Source organism: Macrobrachium nipponense, chromosome 47 (genome assembly GCF_015104395.2).
Source record: "Macrobrachium nipponense isolate FS-2020 chromosome 47, ASM1510439v2, whole genome shotgun sequence".
NCBI lineage: Eukaryota > Metazoa > Arthropoda > Malacostraca > Decapoda > Palaemonidae > Macrobrachium > Macrobrachium nipponense.
Window position 1 is genome coordinate 16,861,221 of NC_087222.1, and position 20,606 is coordinate 16,881,826.

A 20,606-nucleotide genomic window follows, 5' to 3' on the forward strand; every position below is an offset into this window, starting at 1 on the left:
CTGCTGGAAAGGTGTATCTTTTGGTGTTCATAATCTGTCATCAGTCGGGTGGCTCAACTTCCAACAAGAGTTGTTGCGAGTGCTTTTAAAGATGTTTTGCACCCCCTCAAGAGACAGTCTAAGGATGTGGATAACTCTTCTCCTCCTTCTAAGAGGACTAAAAAGGATGTCTTCAGTCCGCAGTCTTTGTGCAGTTACGTGATGTCGCTTCCTGCTTCGTCAGCTCCTATCCCTTGTTCTGCCTGGAGTTGTTCCTGGATTACCTCGGACTCCTGGCTGCAGTTCTCCTGAAGCAGTGCGGTGCTCTCTTTCGACTGAATGTTCCACACAGTTGCTACGCACCCGTCTTCCCTGACAGCTGAGTCAAGAACAGTTCGCCTCACTCTCACTTGTATGCTTTGAGTCCCGATCCTTCGCTCCGCTCCCACTTAAAACAAAGCAGTTGGGTGACATCATGTCTCTTTTGCAGAAAACTCTAACATATTCCAAAATGGAAGATATGGCATTATCGCCTATCTCTTCGAATGAGGACAAGGAGGAACAGGATGTGTCTCCTTCGTCTTCTTATTCTGCATTGTTGAGATATTTTCTCAACAGCTTTTCAGATTTTTTCTCTTCTGCAGCTCCAGTATCCCCAGCTTCGACTTTCCTCATGAGGAAACCCGCTTCAGACAGTTTGGGTTTACCCAAGTTAGTTCTCTCTTCATCAGTGAAGATGGTTTGGAGAGATGTGGACTTCTGGTTAGCTTCAAAGGAAGAGATAGATAAAGCTTCATTTGCTTTCCCTCCGTGCAAGTTGATAAAGAAAAGTTACCAATTTTATGACACTAGGGAAGCTCCTTCCCTAGAAGTATATGTCTCCTCAATGATTCTGCTAGGCTTTCTGCTTTTTCATCTTCTAAAGTCATGCTCTTGTCCTCAGTAATGGATCACCTTACTAGGAATTTATTCAGTTTTGAAGTATATAGTGTCTTAGATTAGACAATTGGGGTGTTAGCAAGGAAGATAAAAGATGGCCCAGTGATTGCAGAAGACACAGAAGACTTGTTGGGGGTCTTGTCATGTCATGAGTTGACAAGGCTATTGGAGACAGATCGGCAGAGTTAGCATCTCTCGTCTCATTATGTATCTTGAAGAAGAGAGAGTTGTGGTGTTCATTCACTACCAAAAGCATGACTACAATACAGAAGTCTGCATTACTTTTTGTCCCGCTGGACAAAAAGCACCTGTTTCCGCAAGATTTAGTGCAACAGATTTTGTCATCACTACAGAAAAAGTTGACCAACGATATTTTGGTGCAATCATCGAAACATCCCAGGGTCTTTTTCTCCTCTCCAATCCCAGGCTTTTCATAGGGCAAGACAGAGAAGCCAGCAAAGACCCCATGTTAACTTGCAACCTCCAACCAGGTCTCAAGAAGACTACCTACAAGACTGCAAGCAAGAAGTGAGGAGTGCGTCCTTCGTGCCCTTGTAGGAGCCAGGTTGGCCTTTGTTGGAGGGAATGGAGTCTGAGAGGAGCGGAACCTTCAAAGAAGGCCCACCTTTGGTCAAATTGCCAATAGTATTACCAGCCCTCTTGGCAAAATCAGAGTTTACAACCCTCTCTTGGGAGGTAGAGTTACTGCTTCATAAGGGAGTAGTAGAATTAGTAGAAGATCAAAACTCGGAAGGGTTTTACAACAGACTCTTCATGGTCCCGAAATCATCAGGGGACTGGAGGCCAGTTTTGGATGTAAGCGCTTTGAATCATATCGTCCTCAAGATGAAATTCCACATGGAGATCAATCAGTCAATGATGTCTGCCATCCATCATGGGGACTGGATGGTGACCTTGGACATGAAGGATGCATATTTTCACATCCCTGTCCATTCGAATTCCAGAAAGTTTCTCCGTTTTGTTTTTCCGGGCATTATGCTCTGGTATTGCTCATGTGAAACTTTCTCTTTGATAATACCCCACAAAGCATTGTCACAAGGTGTTAGGTCTGGACTCCTGGGAGGCAAATCAAAATGTGCTAGTAGTTGCAAAAATCTTCATTTAGATATTCAGTGACAGTGATAGCATGGTGGGGTGGGGCACCATCTTGTTGAAACCAACAAGTATTCAGATCACCATTCAACCTTTGGAGTTGGTGAACAAACTACTTTAACATAGCCAGGTACAAGTGCTGGTTAACAGAGCCATCAAAGAAATAGACTGCATAAGGTGGTTACCCGATATAGCTGCCCAGATCATTACATGTGGCAGGTTGTGCTCCACTTCTTCGTAATAGTGCGGATTTTCTTTGCTCCAGAAATAAATTTTCCTAGCCCGCCCACTCTGGTAGATAGCACATTCATCAGAGAAGAACATCTTTCAAAGTTGTGAAATTGTCAGAAACTCCTCAAGGAGCCGTCCGCATGCCACACATCTTTTATCCATGTCGTTATCACTTAGTTCGTTGGAGAATGTTGGCTTAAATGATTTCAAATAAAGATCTTTTGTCATGTGGGTTAACATTGTGATTTTTGGAATTCATAGCTCGGAAGATCGTTTTCACAGTGACTTCTTTGGTGACCGTAGCACAGATGCCTCCACGGCGCATGCACATGAATCCCGTCTTGTTGATGGTCGTCCTTTCTTTGGCTTGTCCATAATTGATCCTGTGAGAAACAGTTTATGTTCCCATCGCAGTATTGTCATCTTCTTAGCTGGTTTGCCGAATTTTTCAGTGAAGTCATGTCACAGAGCCTCCATGTTCTTGCCAGAATGCACATGCTCATGTGCCCATACACTTACAGGCAGCCTCTCTTCCGAACTATAGGAGCTCGTGTCAGCCATCTGTAATAAGAAATTAAACAATATTAGGAAAAAAAAACGTGAAAATTAAAATAATATTTAGGGGTAACAAGAATAAACTGAATCTAGGATATGTATTTTGTTTTATTGCAATACTTGTACCCCTATTGTTGGTACTTTTTGGTAGGGGTAACAAGACTTTCGGACCACCCTGTAGTATACAAGATAGTAATCATAATACTGGTAATAACAGTAATATTGTTAGATAAAAAAATGCATTGAGAGTTATAATAGTTAGTGCACAGATTATATAACTTGAATTTCAGCTAGAGTCCTTAGGTGATTACAGTAATCTGGTCCAGAGGGTTAAATACGAAAATTTAATGTAGAAAACTTTAACTTGATAATAAACGCAGTATTAATGAAAAAGTAAAATATCAGTAATAACAGTTACCATATAAATATAATAATAATGACAGATTCTGCAGAAGACACCTTGCCGAGACAGAGATTAAGTCATTTAGGGAACAAACACCTCATTTTCCCATCTTTCCCACAATTTAGATCTTCATGCTTCACTCCTTAGGACACTTTGTATGAGCGAATTGCTGCTGTTTCTCACTCGGGTTAACAGACTGGACACTGTTCGCCTTACAATGATTTTTAAGTTGTCCAAGTGGTTTCCTATGAACATCTGTGTGGCAGTGTGGTAGCAAGGAGTGTTTGTAAGGCTTTTTAAAATATTATTGTGCACAACAGTCACATGTCTCATGGTCTCTCGGGTATAGTTCGTCCAGAGGGAACACCCATAAATACTGTAGCAATACGAGCAGAAGAGCAGCAGTTTCACGTCTCGGTGACAGAAGGCAAACCTCCTTGCAATCATGGTGCCAGTTGCACATAGTTTACGACGCCTCTGTTCAATGTCTGCCGTATCTTTTAGGTCATCTGTGATAAAATGACCCAAATACAGAAATTCATGCACTATGCAATATGCTTAAGCGATCTCGGGACCAGCGACATGCACTGGGTCTGGGTTTCGATGTATAGGATATCAAATTCCTCTGCATATTGGTGGCAAGTGTCGATGAGTCATTGAAGACTTGTGCTGATGGGGAAATTAGAACCATATCGTTGGCATAACTGAGGTTGTTTATAGTTGTTTCATTGGCAGTGCATCCGATTGGGAGTGAGTTCAGTTTGACATTCAAGGCATCTGTGTACATATTATTTAGATGACTGACTGGCTACTCAGAGCTCAGTTGAAGGACAAATGCGTGGAGGATGTGTCAAAAACTTTCCGGCTTATGAAGAAACTAGGTATTTTGATGAACACCAAGAAGTCTCAGATCATTCCCACTCAACGGATTCTTTATTGGGGAATGGTTCTGGACTTTCCCCTGTAAGAATAAACTTTTGTCTCCTTTGCATCAGATGGCTCCTGTCCCTTCAGGAGTTCTCAGTGGCTCAATAGAGGAGCCTTCTGGGAACACTGGCCTCAGTCGAAAAGTTTGTGAAGTTAGGGAGACTCCACACGAGGCCACTGCAATTCTTTCTAAAAGCTAATAGGAACAAGAAAACTCCACAAGATTCATTTGTGTTCCCAATAACATCAGAAATCAAACTGGAAGTCTCTCCTCCCGTTGAGCCCAGACCTAGCCTTGAATTCCAATGTCTAAAACCTAGGTTGGGGAGCTCATCTGGAGAACAGGGAAGTGTCAATAATGTGGCCAGAAGAGTTCAGAATTTCCCACATAAATGTAAAAGAGTTAAGGGCGATTTTTCTAGGATTGCAAGCCTTTTCCTCCCTAATTCGAGGGAAAACAGTAACAATCCACTCCGACAATTCGACGGCTCTGTCATACGTCAGGAAACAAGGGGAACTCCTTTTCCTTTTTACAAGTGACTTAGGAACTTCTCCTTTGGGCAGAAAGGAATCAGGTGTTGTTGCTGACTTGCTTCATCCAAGGGAGGATGAATCGGGTCCTTCCGACGGAGTGGACTTTGGATCAACTGGTGTGCAAGACCCTTTGGAGGCTGTAGAGCCGACCTTCCATAGACCTCTTTGTGACTTCGAAAAACCACAGACTCCCAAGATTCTGTTCTCCAATCCCAGACCCTCTCGCCTGGAGGACAGATGCGATGTTGCAAGACTGGAGCTGTTTGGATCTCTATGCCTTCCCTCCCTTTGGTATGATCAGGTAGGTCATAAAAAAGTTAAATTTTCACCAGAATGTAACAATGACTCCAGTGGCCCCCTTTTGGCCTGGGAAAAGGTGGTTACCAGACTTGATGCAACTATTAGTCGACTTCCCCAGGCTCCTACCTCAAAAACCGTGTCTTTTCAGACAACCACATTTTCAGAGGTCCCATCTTGGATTGTCCACTCTGGCTCTGACAGGGTACAGACAGTCGGGTGCCTCGTTTAAGATCGAAAGGATGTTCTAAAGTTGCAAAGGCTGTCACCCAATGCAGACGACCTTCATCTAATAAATTATATCAATCTAAGTGGTCTACCTTCAGAGATTGGTGTAATAGACACACGGTGTCCTCTTCTGAAACAGCTGTAAGTCAAGTAGTTGACTTCCTTCTTTAATTGAAGTCCAGGAAGTTATCAACATCTGCAATCAAGGGCTACTGTAGAGCTATGTTTAGTTCAGTTTTAAGATATAGAGGACTAGATTTGTCATCTAATCAAGATTTAAGTGACATTAAGTCTTTTGATGTCATGAAACAAGTTAGTTCTGATTTCATTTCTTGGAAATTAGATGTGGTATTGAAATGGATTTCAGGGCCACCTTGCAAACCTCTTCAATCTGCTTCTGTCAGGGATCTAACGAGGAAAACTATCTTCTTAGTGGTTTTGGCAAAAGCAAAGTGTGTTAGCAAAATCCGAGCTATAGATAAAAGGATCGGATTTTCACAGGGGTTGCGGTATGTTTCTTCTCTCTGGATTCCTGGCAAAGAATGAGGACCCATCTAACCTGTGGCTGAGGAAAAGGAGAGGTTGCTATGTCCAGTCAGGGCCTTAAGATATTACCTTCAAAGAACAGAAAAGGTTAGTGGCTCTTCAGACCTCCTTTGGTGCTTGGTCAGGAATCTGTCTTTTCCACACTCCAAAACTGCCCTATCATTTTTTAAAGAAATTTTATTGTAGAAGCACATGCAGAAATCTACGAGGACAAATTGGCTGCAATGAAGGTCAAGGCTCATGAAGTGAGCACGGCCGCGACTTCTCTCGCCTTCAGACATAATATGTCATTTACTAAAATTATGCAAGCAACATTCTGGAAGTGTAGGTTAGTATTTGCTTCACACTACCTAAAGGATGTGGAAACTATCTTTGAGAGCTGCAACACATTAGGACTGATATCATTTTCACCTTGAAAAAGTATTGTGTTAGTTGGGAAGCCTGGAGTCACATTTGTGGCTAGAGTGCCCACCAGTCCCTTTTTAGTGTTGGGTTGTGACAATCTTTTATGGTTATGGTGTAGTGCATTGTTGTTATCCTGGTCTTCGCCCAGGGCAAGGGCACCTTTTGTTGCTTTGCGAACCAGTATTGTACTACCTTGCTCCAAAGCCACCACTCATATAGAGGCGACTCTGGGTAGAGAGCCACGTACTCTACGGGTCAAGTGGAGCACCGTCCGGAGGCAGAAATTATCTGCAGTGCTCACTTGTCAGGTAAGAAAACAACAAGCATATTATTATATGCTGGCAAACTTTTATTTCAATTTCATTACACTATATACAATGTATTGAGATAGAATTTGTCCATGATTCCCCCTCTTTTAAATGTGGAATCAGCTTTGTAATTACTGGGTGAATTCCATATAAAATTGATATTTTTACACAAAAATAAGGTGTATGTACTTACCCAGTAATTATATGATTGAAGCCCTCACATGGACATTAGAGCACAAAATGAATTGAAGATCTCTGCCAGGTTGTTGCCTACATAAGCCCGGGTAGTGGGTGGGGCATTCCAGCTACACTGTAACCAACACTACCGTAGATTTTCAATTGTTAGGCTGCCGTAGGTAGGAAGTTCTTAGCTATATAATTATTGGGTAAGTATATAAAAAATTCATTTTATTATAAAAATATCATTTTTATCCACAGTCACCTTTAAGCCTCCCCTCTCTAAAGACTCCTGCCACTCTCCAACACCTCTCCGTAGGTCTTCCTCATATTTGGCAGTAATCACCAGATAATCGGCATACAACTCCCGCAGCTCTTCATTCCTGATCTTTTGACTTAAGACACCCATGACAAGCACAAACAAAAATGGACTTAATGCTGACCCTTTGTGCAACACTAACTTCAAAGTTTTCTGTTTCCCAAACTGCTGTTTTTACTATTGTGATCGTTCTTTGATATATCATCTCAACCAGCCTAACCAACTTTTCTGAGACTTTCTTCCTCAAACACCAAACTATCACTACTACTCTTGGGATTTTATTGTATGCTTTCTCTAGGTCTCGACCTCATAACCATACATAACCTTGAGGTTATGTATTTGAAAATACATAACCTCAAGGTTATGTATTTTCAAATACATAACCTTCGTGGTTATGGTGTTCCAGTTCAAAGTGCTTTGTTTTGGGCTCTGAACCATTCCCCAGGTGTTCATTAAAGTGTTCATCCTTGTCTCAGCTTGGGCCATTTCACACAAAATGCGTTGGCTGAGGCATCTTGGTGACTGGTTAGTCCTGACAAGCTCTTAGACAGTTGCTCCTGAACACAGACTGACTTCTCAAGATTTGTCAGGACCTGGGTGTAGCGACCAATTTTACACATGTAACTTACCAAGTAATTACCTATATCTGAAAGCTTCCTACCACAGTCGTCAAAATATTCCAAATTTTGTGGTGGATCCGCATTGCTAGTGTAGGTGGATAGGACCCACTCAGTATCGGGAGTGATGGGTACAAAACTGGTGAGAGAACCAATTTGTTTTCTGCTGGCTACCGACTAGCATCAGTGATTTTGGTGGTCATCATTCGTCAATGTTTGGATATTTCCAGTGTTCTTTAGTGACATACTTGCTTATTTTGTGGTTTGTTTACATAATTAGAAAGTCAGTTATGTCAGTAACTAGCTCTTCCAGCATTAGGTATTGCTCAGAAGGTTATAGAACTAGGTTAACCAAGTTCTCTTATGATTTGCACACCAAATGCATTAAATGTAGGGGGCAGGATTGCTCTAAGGAATTGAAATCTCATTTGGATAAACTAGCTAGAGATAGGAAGAGAAAGGCGACTTTCAGAGCCGAAAGTAGGGCTTCTGTAGAGAATTCTCCCTCAGTAGTTGAGGATTTACCTACTCGTGCTCAACCTCCTATTACTTCCCCAATTGTTAGCCCTCCTACTTCATTACAAGTGACTCCTATTCCAGGCTCCCATGATTCCAAACCCGACACCATTACCAGTCTTGAAGTGAAATTTAAAAAGAAATTTTATTTTCTCGCTAAGGCGATTATGGAATTAGGTGCCTCTTTCGGGTCTTTTGTGGAGAGCACTCCTCTCAAAAGCGCAGTGCAAAGTGAAAGTGCTGTGATTACTGTTCCAAACCCCTGCACCGGGTAGAAGACGTACGGGAAGTCCAGGGGATGGCAGAGGGGTTTGCCCCAAGACAGTTGTACTTTCTGTTGCACCTGTTGATGACTCTTAGACAGCGACAGAGTGCCACTGGAAAGACGTCCCTTTCAGTGCTCACTGTCTGTCTTCAGACTCTTTGGATTCTTCTTCAGACAAGAGATGTCATCGTCGCAGGTGTAGAATGCCTCTGAAGAGGCATTCTACACCTGTGGACGGTTCTCCTCCCCCTCTTGAGAGATATAGGGAGGTCGGAATCGATCCATAGCCATCTTGCTGTCTTCAGGATTGCTTAAAGTTTCTCTGGTCAGAAGCATACTTCTCACCCAGTATTAGCGGCCAAATGGGCGCCTATTTCGGAGCGCCCATCTTGTGAAGACATTGTTGTGTCTGCTACTGTGCATCTATGAGCTTCCCCGGTCCACTTGGCGCTCTCTCTTGGCTAATACAGTATCTTATGTGGATGAGTCGTTGGCACCTCTTAAACGTCAGTTAAGGGAGTTACTGAATTTTTTGAGAAGTAAATCTTCCTCTACGAACATGGTAAGTATCTCGTCCCCAATTTCTTTGGAAGATGTAGCAGTTGAGCAAGAGATGACTTATTCTTCTTATTCGTCGCTGATGAAATTCTTTCTGGAGAATTATCCAGACTTTTTCATTCCCAAGACTCCAGCAGCTCCTGCCTCTACCTTTCTTATGTGGAAAGCTCCTGTAGACGAACTCCCCCAGATGATTTTGTCTTCCTCTTCTAAAATGGTCTTAGGAGAAGTGGAAGAATGGCTGGCTGGTAAGAGGGAGCATGTGGAAGCAGGTTAAGCGAGCACCAACCAGAGGCAGTATTCATCTGCAGTGCTTTCTTACCAGGTAAGGTACAATGAGTATTTTGAAAATACTTGCAGACTTTCTATGTTGAGTCATTACTTAACTTCTAATGTCTTTAATATAGACATGTCCATGATTCCACCTGCATAATCATGGAATCAGCTACAGGTATGTAATTACTTGGTAACTTACACGTGTAAAAATGACATTTTTATGATAAAATTAGATTTTACACATACCAAGTAATTACATGATTATAACCCTTCCCTCCTTCCCACAGATGGACATGGCAGACCAAGCGCATTTGTTCTCTCTGCAGTTTTGTATCCATTGGTCCTGAAAGTGGATGGGTCCTATCCACCTACTACACTAGCGATGGTGGCGCTGCCACAAAATATCAGCAAGATCAGAGAGGCAATACAGTTATTCCTGTTGCAATAGGAAGAACCACCTCAGCAGTGCCAAGTCATTCTGGGTCACCTGTCATCCTTGGAGAAGCTGGCCCCTCGTGAGTAGCTTCACCTTCGTTCTGTTCAGTGGAGAATGAAGGAGTTTTGGTCTCCGTAAGGGAGTCCCTATTCTTCCAGATGCCTTTCTCAGAGGAAGCAAGGAAGGACTTATCCTGGTGGTTCCAACCGAGATGCTTCTGCATCGACTATGGGATAATCCACACCTGGAAGAGTTGCTGGTTTCAGGTGTGTGGAACCAGGACTTTTGATCTCAAGGGGGCATTTTTGGCTCTTCAAGAGGTTCAGGATCCGGTGATGGGGGGTGCTCCATGGTGTTTATATCAACAATACAGTAATACCTCAATCTTACGCTAGACGAGTTGTGCGAATTCACAATAGCGCAAACTTTTCATTGGAACATAACTCTTTGTCATACAAGAGTATTTCAAAAATGTGCAAAAGCTAATGTAACCTTTTCAAACTCTTAAAAAACCCTGCAAAAGTGTTTGTTTAATTCCATATGTGATTTATAAGTTTTCAAGCTTTTATGTTTAAATAAAATTACATTGAATAATGAAAATAATAATTATTGGTCTCTCTCTCTCCCTCTCTCTCTCTCTCTCCTCTCTCATCGCTCTCTCTCTCTCGCTCCTCTCACTCTCTCTCTCTCTCTCTGTTGTATGTCTGTAATCTTCATACACTTCTATAGTCTTACCAACCATTTACTTTTTTTCCAAGGGCAATGTATTAAGCTAACTTTTAAATGAAATTACAGTAACTTTAATTTTATTCAAAAGTTAGCTTAATACTTATGGAGCATGATTAAGATCATATTTAGTGTTTAAACTCTAGAAGAAAGCATTTATGAGCATTTTTAGAAACTGTACCAAACTTACGGGAAAATCCTCTTGCTCGAGGTAGTCTACAACCTAACCTCGTTTAAGTTTGGGGTATTACTGTACAACTGTACAGTATTAGCATAGTCAGCAAGCAGAGGAATTGGTTTCCTTCATCTCCACATGTTGGTGATGCAGATTCATGAGTGGGCAGTAGCACGATCAGTAGAGCTGCCAGCCAGGTAAATTCCAGGGAACCAGAACATAATGGCAGACAAGCTCAGTCGCCAGGGTCAGGAGATAGGGACAGCGTGGTCCCTACACCCAAGACATTACCGAAAGATTGTTCAATATTTTGCGGCTTTCTAGCAACCTTGCTCAACAGAACGCTCCTGGCTTTCTGTTCTGTTGTGCCAGACCCATTGACAGCAATAGAAGACACTTTCCAACACCCATGGAACAATCTCCAAGGCCTATACTTTTCTTCCATTTTGTGTGATCCATTGGGTGATCAGCAGGGTCATGATCATCCCAAATCTCACTCAGATGACCCTAGTTGCTCCCAAGTGACCACTTGCCAAGTGGTATCCGGACCTGATAGCTCTACTTTCCCAGGTACCAAGAGAGATTCCTGCTTGGTACAACCTGCTGTGCCAGCCGCTCATAGAGAGGTATCACCAGGCTGTGAGAAAACTGTCACTTCACGCCTGAAGACTATCCTGCATCTCTTGTGAGCAAGAGGTATTTTCTCGTCACACAGTGACCAAGACGTCTGGATACCTTTGTAAATCTTCAGCGGCTGTCTACCAGAGGAAATGTGTCGTCTTCTGTGATTGGTGTCGTTGATGGGGAATCTCTCTGGTCGGATCTCCTCTTCAGCATGTTGCAGACTTTCTTGTCTTTCTTCGCCGAGAGAGTTAAATGTGAATATATTGCCAAGTCGCAAGCCATGCATATGCAGATACACTAATCGAGGAAATGCTGTAATATGAAATTTTCATAGGTATGCAAAACAAAACATTATATCATCTACCATCTTTGTTCATCAGGCCAAAACAAGAAGTGCTCGGTGATGGCATATGAGTGAGGGGAATTCCCTTATTCACTCTTCTTAACCACCAGTTAACCCATTTCCAACATACACTGAAAGATACTCCTTCATAAAAAGCTCTGGTTTGTAAAGCTCTGAAAAAATGTCATATTTGAAAAAATGTAGCAGCACATACCTTCCAAGACTGTCATCAGTGTTGCTGGTCATAATAGCTACTTATGTATTGTATCAACAATAACAGTTAGTGAAACTAATTTGAAAACTTTCATCTCTCTTCAAATTACTACTCAATTCACCATTACTATTTTTTCTCCTTATTATCTACTGCATCTGTGAATAATATGGTGTTATGTATTAGCTGGATCACATATAATTAAGCATTTGCTGTGTACTGTACCCTTCCTGCTATTACCCCACAAAACTCTTATGCTGGTCTCTTGCATTTTCTATTCTTGGCCTTTGATTTGTTAATAAGATATGTTCATAAGTAATTTATATTGTAATGTCAAGCTAAGAAGGTTTACAGATGTGAGGCGGTGGGCGTCAATATTAACTGTTAATTTATTTTTGTATTGTAGCTTCAGGAATGTTTTGATGCTGTTTCTGGACAACGTTTGGTAGGATTGTTTTCATGTTTGGATAGAACTATCAAATGTTAATTGGCCTGAGACTTTTATGGGAATCTGAATTGAATTTGACCTATTATTTTGCTGCCTCAGTTCTGGCATTATGTTTCCTAACTCTGTGTTACATTCTTTGATTTCAGATTCTCCCTCAGAAGAACCTTCCTTCCTTTGTCAGTTTTGATTAGCATCAGGATTTTGGGAAATGCATGTTGTTTAATGGTACTACATGGAACATTACCAATAGCAACTCTCAAGTGTATGAAACAACAGTGAATTATTGTACACATATTTAACAAATTTAAACAACAAGTAAAATTTATTTTGAATATTAGATTCATACATCAGCAGTGAAATCTGGTTGTAGTCCTTCAAGATATTGTACTTAATTCTTAACAGATTTATTTAGTAATTATTTGTAAACAATTTTGTGTTAAGAGTTGTAAATTGAACACATTGTCATTACAGAACAGGACAGGACATAAGGCTAAAATGAATCCTGAACATTCTTTAGAATTTCCTTTGAAAAGTGAAACTGAAGGTACATTATCACTACCTTCCATAAATCAAGAAAACAGCAACTTGGCTGCCTTTAGTGGAACCAATGATGGAGACTTTTTGTCTCTGGATTCATTGATGGACATCAAAATAGAGCCAGAGGAATTCTGTGAGTCTAAAGAAGATGATGAATATTCATATGAAATGAATTCAATAGTGAATGAAAAACATCCACAAACTTGCAAAAAGGAAGTAAAACAAGAAAGAAGGATCTGTGACAATGGAGAGAAGCCTTTCATATCCACTGACTGTGAGAAAACATTTTACAAGAAAATTAATCTTACAAATGATATCACAAATCTTACCAGAGAGAAATTCATATGCAATGACTGTGGGAAAGCATTTTCCCATAAATCAAATCTTACAAGACATATGAGACTCCATACCGGAGAGAAGCCATTCAACTGCAAGGAATGTGGGAAAGCATTTTCCCAGAAACCAAATCTTACAGGTCATATGAGAATCCATACGGGAGAGAAACCATTCATGTGCAAGGAATGTGGGAAAACATTTTCCCACAAACAACATCTTACAAGTCATATGAGAATCCACACTGGAGAGAAACCATTCATGTGCAAGGAATGTGGGAAAACATTTCCCAGGAAAGATTATCTTAAAATTCATATGAGAATCCACACTGGAGAGAAGCCATTCATGTGCAAGGAATGTGATAAATCATTTTCCCAGAAATCAATTTTTACAAGTCATATGATATTGCATACTGGAGGGAAGCCATATCTGTGCGAGGAATGTGGGAAACCATTTTCCTTGAAATGTAATCTTATAGTTCATATGAGAATCCATACTGGAGAGAAGACATTCATGTGCAAGGAATGTGGGAAAGCATTTTCCCAGAAACCAAATCTTGCACGTCATATGAGATTGCATACTGGAGAGAAGCCATTCATGTGCAAGGAATGTGATAAATCATTTTCCCAGAAATCAAGTCTTACAAGTCATATGATATTGCATACTGGAGAGAAGCCATTCATGTGCAAGGAATGTGGGAAAGCATTTTCCCACAAATCAAGTCTTACAAGTCATATGAGGTTACATACTGGAGGAAAAAGAAACAGCATGATAAAATAAACCAGTTAAGGGCATAAATCTCTCAAATGACCAACTATATGAAAGATCAAAATCACTCACAAAATCTGCTCAAGAAAATAAGGAAGATAAAGAAAAATACAGAGTAGGGGATGAACAAGTGAGTGGAAAATTGGCACTAGTAAAGGCCCTAGTTTCACAAATAAGAAACAAACAACAGAAGATAAAAGTAACAGATAAATAGGCAATTTGGTGAAAATCCAAAGATTGTGTATAGGAAGATGACAAAAGAAACAGTTGAGGTACGAACACCACCGAGCAAGGAAGACCTAGAGATTTTGGAAGCCACTGTTTGAAGACCCTAGACAACACCAAGAGAATTCATGGATTGACACCATTAGGCAGAACAGCCAGAAACAGCAAATGCCACCAATAAGCTTCATCATAGAAAAAGTAACAAAACTAAAAGAATATAGTCATTTCAAGACCCCAGTAATAGGCAAGATCTCAAATTTCTGGCTAAAAAAGATCACAGCACTACACCGCACTTATATGCAAGCTTTTTCAAGAAATAGTAAATGGAGAAGAATCGCCAGAGTGGCTCATAACAGAAAGCACCAACTTTCTCCCTAAAAGCTCCGAGACTGAGCTCCCTAACAAATATTGACAATGTTCAGTTGTACTGACAGATTTGTTAATGTTTTGCACCCCAAAATAAGTTGCACTTGATGTTGAGATAATTATTGTGAACTTGTCTGCAAAATCTATAGAAAAAAAGGCAACAGCAGCCTAAGGGATGATAAAAAGAAAAACCATATTTATATTTTTATGATCTAGTTCATGACCATCATCATTGCTGTTACTCAAAGAAGAAAAGGAGAATCTGAAGGAGGGTCTCACTTAAAATGCAGATGAAGGCTCTTCATTTGCAGAGTCTTTATTGGAAGTCAGGGCAGAGCCAGAGTGAATTTGATTGAAAATGGTTGTGTAACCTTTATGCAAAGGTAAAATAAATGACTTTTTTTCTTTCAATTGTTCTCAATGAACACTGTACAGTGCTAGGTTAAGAAACTTTCCTTTGTCTTTTCCACTGTTCTTGTTCCTGAGTATTTTTTGAATGATTTCCAAATAAAGAATTATTATTGTCTTTGGCTGACATGAAGTTTTCTTCCTTTTGTTATGCAGCATTGTGCATATATGCACTTGTATATGTAGTTGTAAGCTTGAATATTTCCATGAAATATTATTCTTAGTGGAAATAGAAAGGATTGATATCTTCATTAAACTTCAATGAAATTTAGGTGCAGTTTTATTTGATTATTTTTTATTGTATGTTCTTGGTTTTAATCTTCTACAAAGAATGTGCTACAGCATTTGTAAGTAAATCCTAATGCCTTGTATTCACTCACTAAATACTACAGTGGACTGTGTCGTATTTTGTTTTAGGTTAACCAGTCTGAAGTGTTGAGATTAGACTAGTTATGTAAATGACTAAAGTAATGCGTTACTCTGATTAGATTAAATCTTTTTTTTTTCATTGTATAAACTTTTAAAATATTGAAAAATAATAAAAATTGTTTATACATAAAAATTTTTCATTTGACCCCATTAAAACTTAAATAATATCAGATTAATATTCTACACTGCCAAAATTCAATGAATGCACCGAGTATCTGGTCCCAGTGCACCAACTTCATTCACATAACAGCTGCCTTTGGTGAACTATTCACTTTGCAGGATTATTTTCTTTGATAAATAGAATCAGCTTAAAAAGTCTGAATAAAAACAGAATATTACAAAACCAACAAACACATCCTACTATAAGGGAGAAGTTTAAAACTTGGCTACCTTACTTGGTAGCTACCTCTTAATTCAAACTGCAAGAATAACTGTTTCTGTAGCTGGTAGTTAACCTCTAAAAAAATGACTGTGCTAACTACTCCTTCAGACCTGTGGTGGCTGCACAACAAATTGTGTAGCTTACCCAGCTCCTTAGATGTGCCATTGTGGAGACGGGAGAATGAATGAGGGAGTAACTGGCTTCTCTTCTCTGGCCCTTCATCCTTCTGCTTCGGGGCAGAGAGTGGATCCAGCTGTCACATGCTGGAACTGATGACCGATGCAGTTAAGTTTTGCAATGGAGTAACCACTGGTTCACCTTTATAGAGTATAGAAGCAACTGCCTCTTTCTCTAGCAAGGGGAGGTCCCTGACAATAAGACAAACCCACTGGTTATATTTGCCTTACTGTCTTTTAACCCTCAGATTCATCTCAGCATGATTTTGTGTGGGGTTACATCTCTTCCCTCATTGGAAAAAACCGAGAAGTCTGGCGGCTGATCATGCAGTCTCTGTATTACTCCGATCAATTCATCAGAGGCAGACTTCTTCTTTTACCTGAAGATCTCTTGAAGACCGAGTTTATCTTGATGCTTATATGATTTCTGCATAATGAAGTGTGGGGAAAAATATCTAAACTATTATCTTGACACTTGAGTTGAAGGGGAAATTATCAATACCTACTATTATCCCAAATAGTTGAAAGTATGACTGAAGGCATATTGACAGCAGACTCGATATGCAGTAATAAGCCACAAAATTCTAGACCTCTGGAGACCTGATCGAATGTCTAGATGAAACCAAGTTGTATCTTGTTAGAGATTTTAAGTTCTTGGGGTTATTACGCTTATAACATTTAAAGCTACTTATTATCCCTTGCCATACGGGTGACAAAGGCAACCCTTGTCACTTTGTTTCAGAACTTCAGTGATGAATGAACATTGTGGGTGGTAAATATAATCGCTAGTGGATATTGATATGCTAATTTACAGAATAACTAAATGTTAAGACTTTAGTTTCACTGTCCTAACCTTCATTTAACCACTAGTGTCACCGGTCTACTTGGTCTTCGTGAACAAAGCTGTGTGGAAGGTCAAGCGTTGGAATAAGGTACCTATTACAAAGCCATATTACGGCCCTCTTGTCAAGTCGAATGGAATGGAGGGCCTAACTAAAGCAGGCAATTATTGTAGAGAAGTTTTTTCCATGGGGTTTCAACATAATTTGCACAATTTATGACTAAAGTCCTTTTAAGATGACTACATAATAACTGATTTATGCATGGAGGTTCTTCGGCAACAAAACCATTGCTTACTACCCGTCATGAAACTTGCATGATAGACAAAATTGTACTGTTTCTCCCCTTCAACTAGTATTGTTGATATTAACAGGAACATTAGAATTAAGATGTTTGGCCTGTGACAGGACAGTTGAATGTATAAAGCTAAAATTGTTGTAGCACCTGAAACTCATTTGTGTACTGGGTCAGGAATATCCTCTCTCTCTCTCTCTCTCTCTCTCTCTCTCTCTCTCTCTCTCTCTCTCTCTCTCTCTCTCTCTCTCATTTTGATGATAGTTTCCGTATTTCAAAGTTAAAAAGTGTTACTACATGAAGGAACTTATGATTCTATAATCTCCATAAATTATTAAGGAACAATTTTAAAGTAATTAAAATCTGAAAATGGCCCGTTTGAAGGTTAATCGAATGAAGCGAAATGAGCGCAAACCTACTATTTCAATTAATTGACATATTTGAAGGCGGATTTTCTCCTTATTTCGAGTTGAAAATAAGTTAAATGAAGGAAATGATGCTTCCACAATCAGCATAGATTAATGAAGACGAATGAGGAACGATTCTGTATGAATTAAAAGCTGATGAAAAGAAGCCAGACAGAAGAAAGGTTAGATAAAGAAGCAAAATGAGCATCAACTCCCTCTATGTTTCCACTGGCATCTTTGAAGGCGGATTTTCCCAATTCATCTGATGCCTCCCAATTCGCTCTAGTCTTCTTCCAACTACACTCTTTCCTCACACTTCACTCCTCCCACTTGATTGATCTCCACTTCCACTTCGCCATCAATCAGGTTTCGACAGAATTACTGTCGTTCTCATTCCATTAGAAATTCGTCTGCTGTCTCAGTTACCAAAAGAGTGTGATTAATAAGCCTAGAAAATTATTCATTTTACAGCAAATATATTTCTATTCATTTTGAAGTTAGTGTTTATATTTATCTTTTATATAGAAATCCTTTAAAAATTAAAAATGTACAGTATCTTATAGACTTTTAAGCATAAAAACAATAGTCTCTTTTTAAAAAATTCCCAGTGGACAACACATAGCAGACAGATGTTTTTGAGGTAAATGAGTATAAAGTATAAATAGGACAGTGAGTAGAATTTTTATATGATATTATAATATGTATTAGATTAAAAGATTTAAGCTTTAACGTCTTACATATCAAAAGGGTTTGAGTTAAGTGATTTGTAAAAACTGCTGTCAAGACACCTTTAAAAAAGAAGTATTTGGGTAAATCTATTATGCCTTGGCTTGACTACCCCTTCAGAATTTATAAGTGAGCACTTCAAAATAAAATTTACCAATGACACTAGAAATGAACTGTCTTAATAGGGAGCAAAAACTGGATTACAGTGAAGTCAGAGAAGTTGGACAACTAAGCAGGAAGAAACCAAGGAAATTAATTAAAGCATATACAGAAAGCATTGCAGACGAGGTCTTGGGATCATGACAAGAGACCTTAGAACCCATAAGAGGCCAAACCTTGGGGAGCTAAGAAGAGTTTCAACTCGGTTGAAACTAGTGACTGACAACATGCAAAAGGCAGCAGCATCAGAAGTGTGACATTGGGAAAGGGATTTAAAGAGAGACACAGAGGTTGAATCAGGACATACAAAGGACAATGGAAGAGGAGTCTGCCTTCGAGTTCAGGCAGACGACAGGTAGGGGAGATGACAGACATTTCTTGAAGGAGAAGGGAGGCTAAAAAGCAGGTGAAGTGTGCTACGAAGAGGAGTTGAAAGGAATGGAATCAGAACCTCGAAAGCAGATGTAAGAGTGGGTGTATTCAGGAGAAAAAGTGGATGAGGAATGATGCAAATTACATAATTGAAAATGGAGAAATAAAATAAAGAAATAATGATGATACAACACAAGTGATACTAGAATGGCCGAAGGACTATATATTTCGAAAATATTCTGAATGAAGAGAATGAAAACAAAGTAGAGGATGCTGGCAGGACAGGTGAAATGGGTCTTTGGAGATAAAAAGTGTAAAAGCCACTACTGTTATGAATAACAAGCAATATTCTGGCTGACATAAATATATGCAAACGTGACATTGGAAGGTACAGGACCTGAAGTGTGAGAACAGAGCTTCATAACTTTAATGCCGTTATTGTTCCAAACCAAGCTGCAACCTTATTATGGAAAAGCAGACTGCTACAAGTCCAAGGGCTCCAACTGAGAAAGTAGCCCAATACGACCAAAAGAGAAATAGAGAAGTTTAAGAGCAAAGAAATAAGACTCAATAATTAGGAATTAAATAGTGAAAAATAAGCTTTTAAGGCTTGTAGATAGAAACTACAAATATAATCTACAGTATTATTGCACAAAGTGGTCAGCGGCAACTTTTTGGAAACGTAACTTTAATGCTTTTGATATTAGATCATTTAGAGCTAAATTCAGTCAAAATAATATAGATTAAATTTATATTTTACCAAAAGTTCTAACCATTCAACAAAAGAGGCAGTCGTGACGAAGAGGCAAGTACGTACATGAAAACTGCCATGAAAAGTGGAGGAGGGGGAGGAGGAGACTATACCAAATACTCGGGAATCTTGAGAATCCACATGGCATAGTATCAAGTCAAAAACATTTGGAAGGGTAGTACTACAAGGGCAGAGGGAACTAAATATTACTCTAGTGTGAAGGCAGCGACAGAGGCATATCCAAAGAATTTGAGATAAATCTTGTTGATCACAGTAATCACAGCAAGCTACAAAGCACTGCAGAAGGGGGATCAAGAGAGCTGCTATATACAGCATGAAAAGTAGACTCAGAGGAAGAAGTTGGAGAGAAATATTCAACAGATAAAAGAACGGAATGGAGGATTGAAAAGAAGCAAAGGTTAAAGTCTAGTCAAGAAAGTTTTAAGAGAGGGGTGAACCCCGAACTCTGTACTGATTGTAATAGTTGGTATTAGAAGATACCTTAGATAACAAAATATATATGGAATAAGATTCTTTCATTATTTCAAATGCATAATGAGACCAAAAAGTAAAAGGAAAATTACAATAAACCATTTCAGGCTGAAAATAAAACTAAATGTAAGAAATTAGTCTGCACAACCAGTCCTTTACTTAGGTAATATAATGTGGTTGGCTCTTAATCTGAAAGCTATTGCACAGTTATGATCAACCTGAACCGCTATCTCAAAAACAATGTCCATTCGAACATTTTCTCTCATTTCAAAAAAGACACTTTGTACACTCACACACAACCATATAATTAAGTGAATGCTATTGTGAAATAACTAGAACATGATCTGCATCAAAGGGGATAAAGAAATAAAACTCCTTGGAGATAAATACTCTTAAATATGACTGTCGATCTTGATAAAAAATATAACGACACTAACATCATGGAAATTATTTCACCACCTAAAATGTTACATCTTCTGGAATATCTCCGCTCACCCTAAAAGAGTGGCTAAGATTCCAAAGGTTCTCCTGTCAGGCTGAACACTGTCTACTCATGCTAAAGTTATTATTTGGACCTCAGCCTCTTATGACTAGAAAATGTAAACTTTGGCATCATTCTGAAAAATAAACAAAACATTGGCTTTGTTCAACACCCCTCTTTTTAGAAGACTGTAAATCAGAATCTCAACACTCCTTAGGGACAAAAGCGGAATGGAATAGTATAAAGTTTAGGCCACAGGCCAAGAGCTTGGATCTATGATGGGGTCATTCAGGGATGAAAAGGA

At 39.5% G+C, this 20,606-nt stretch overlaps 1 protein-coding gene across 1 annotated transcript in view; it reads left to right on the forward strand.

Moving 5' to 3' along the window:
- LOC135204735 (zinc finger protein 260-like) overlaps positions 1 to 20,606 on the forward strand; it is a 120,195-nt gene that overhangs the window by 8,842 nt on the left and 90,747 nt on the right. Inside the window, exon 2 of the mRNA XM_064234893.1 lies at positions 12,303 to 13,756. Within this exon, the coding sequence (XP_064090963.1) occupies positions 12,652 to 13,756 (1,105 nt within the window). The 5' untranslated portion in view covers positions 12,303 to 12,651. The remainder of the gene's footprint in view (positions 1 to 12,302; positions 13,757 to 20,606) is intronic.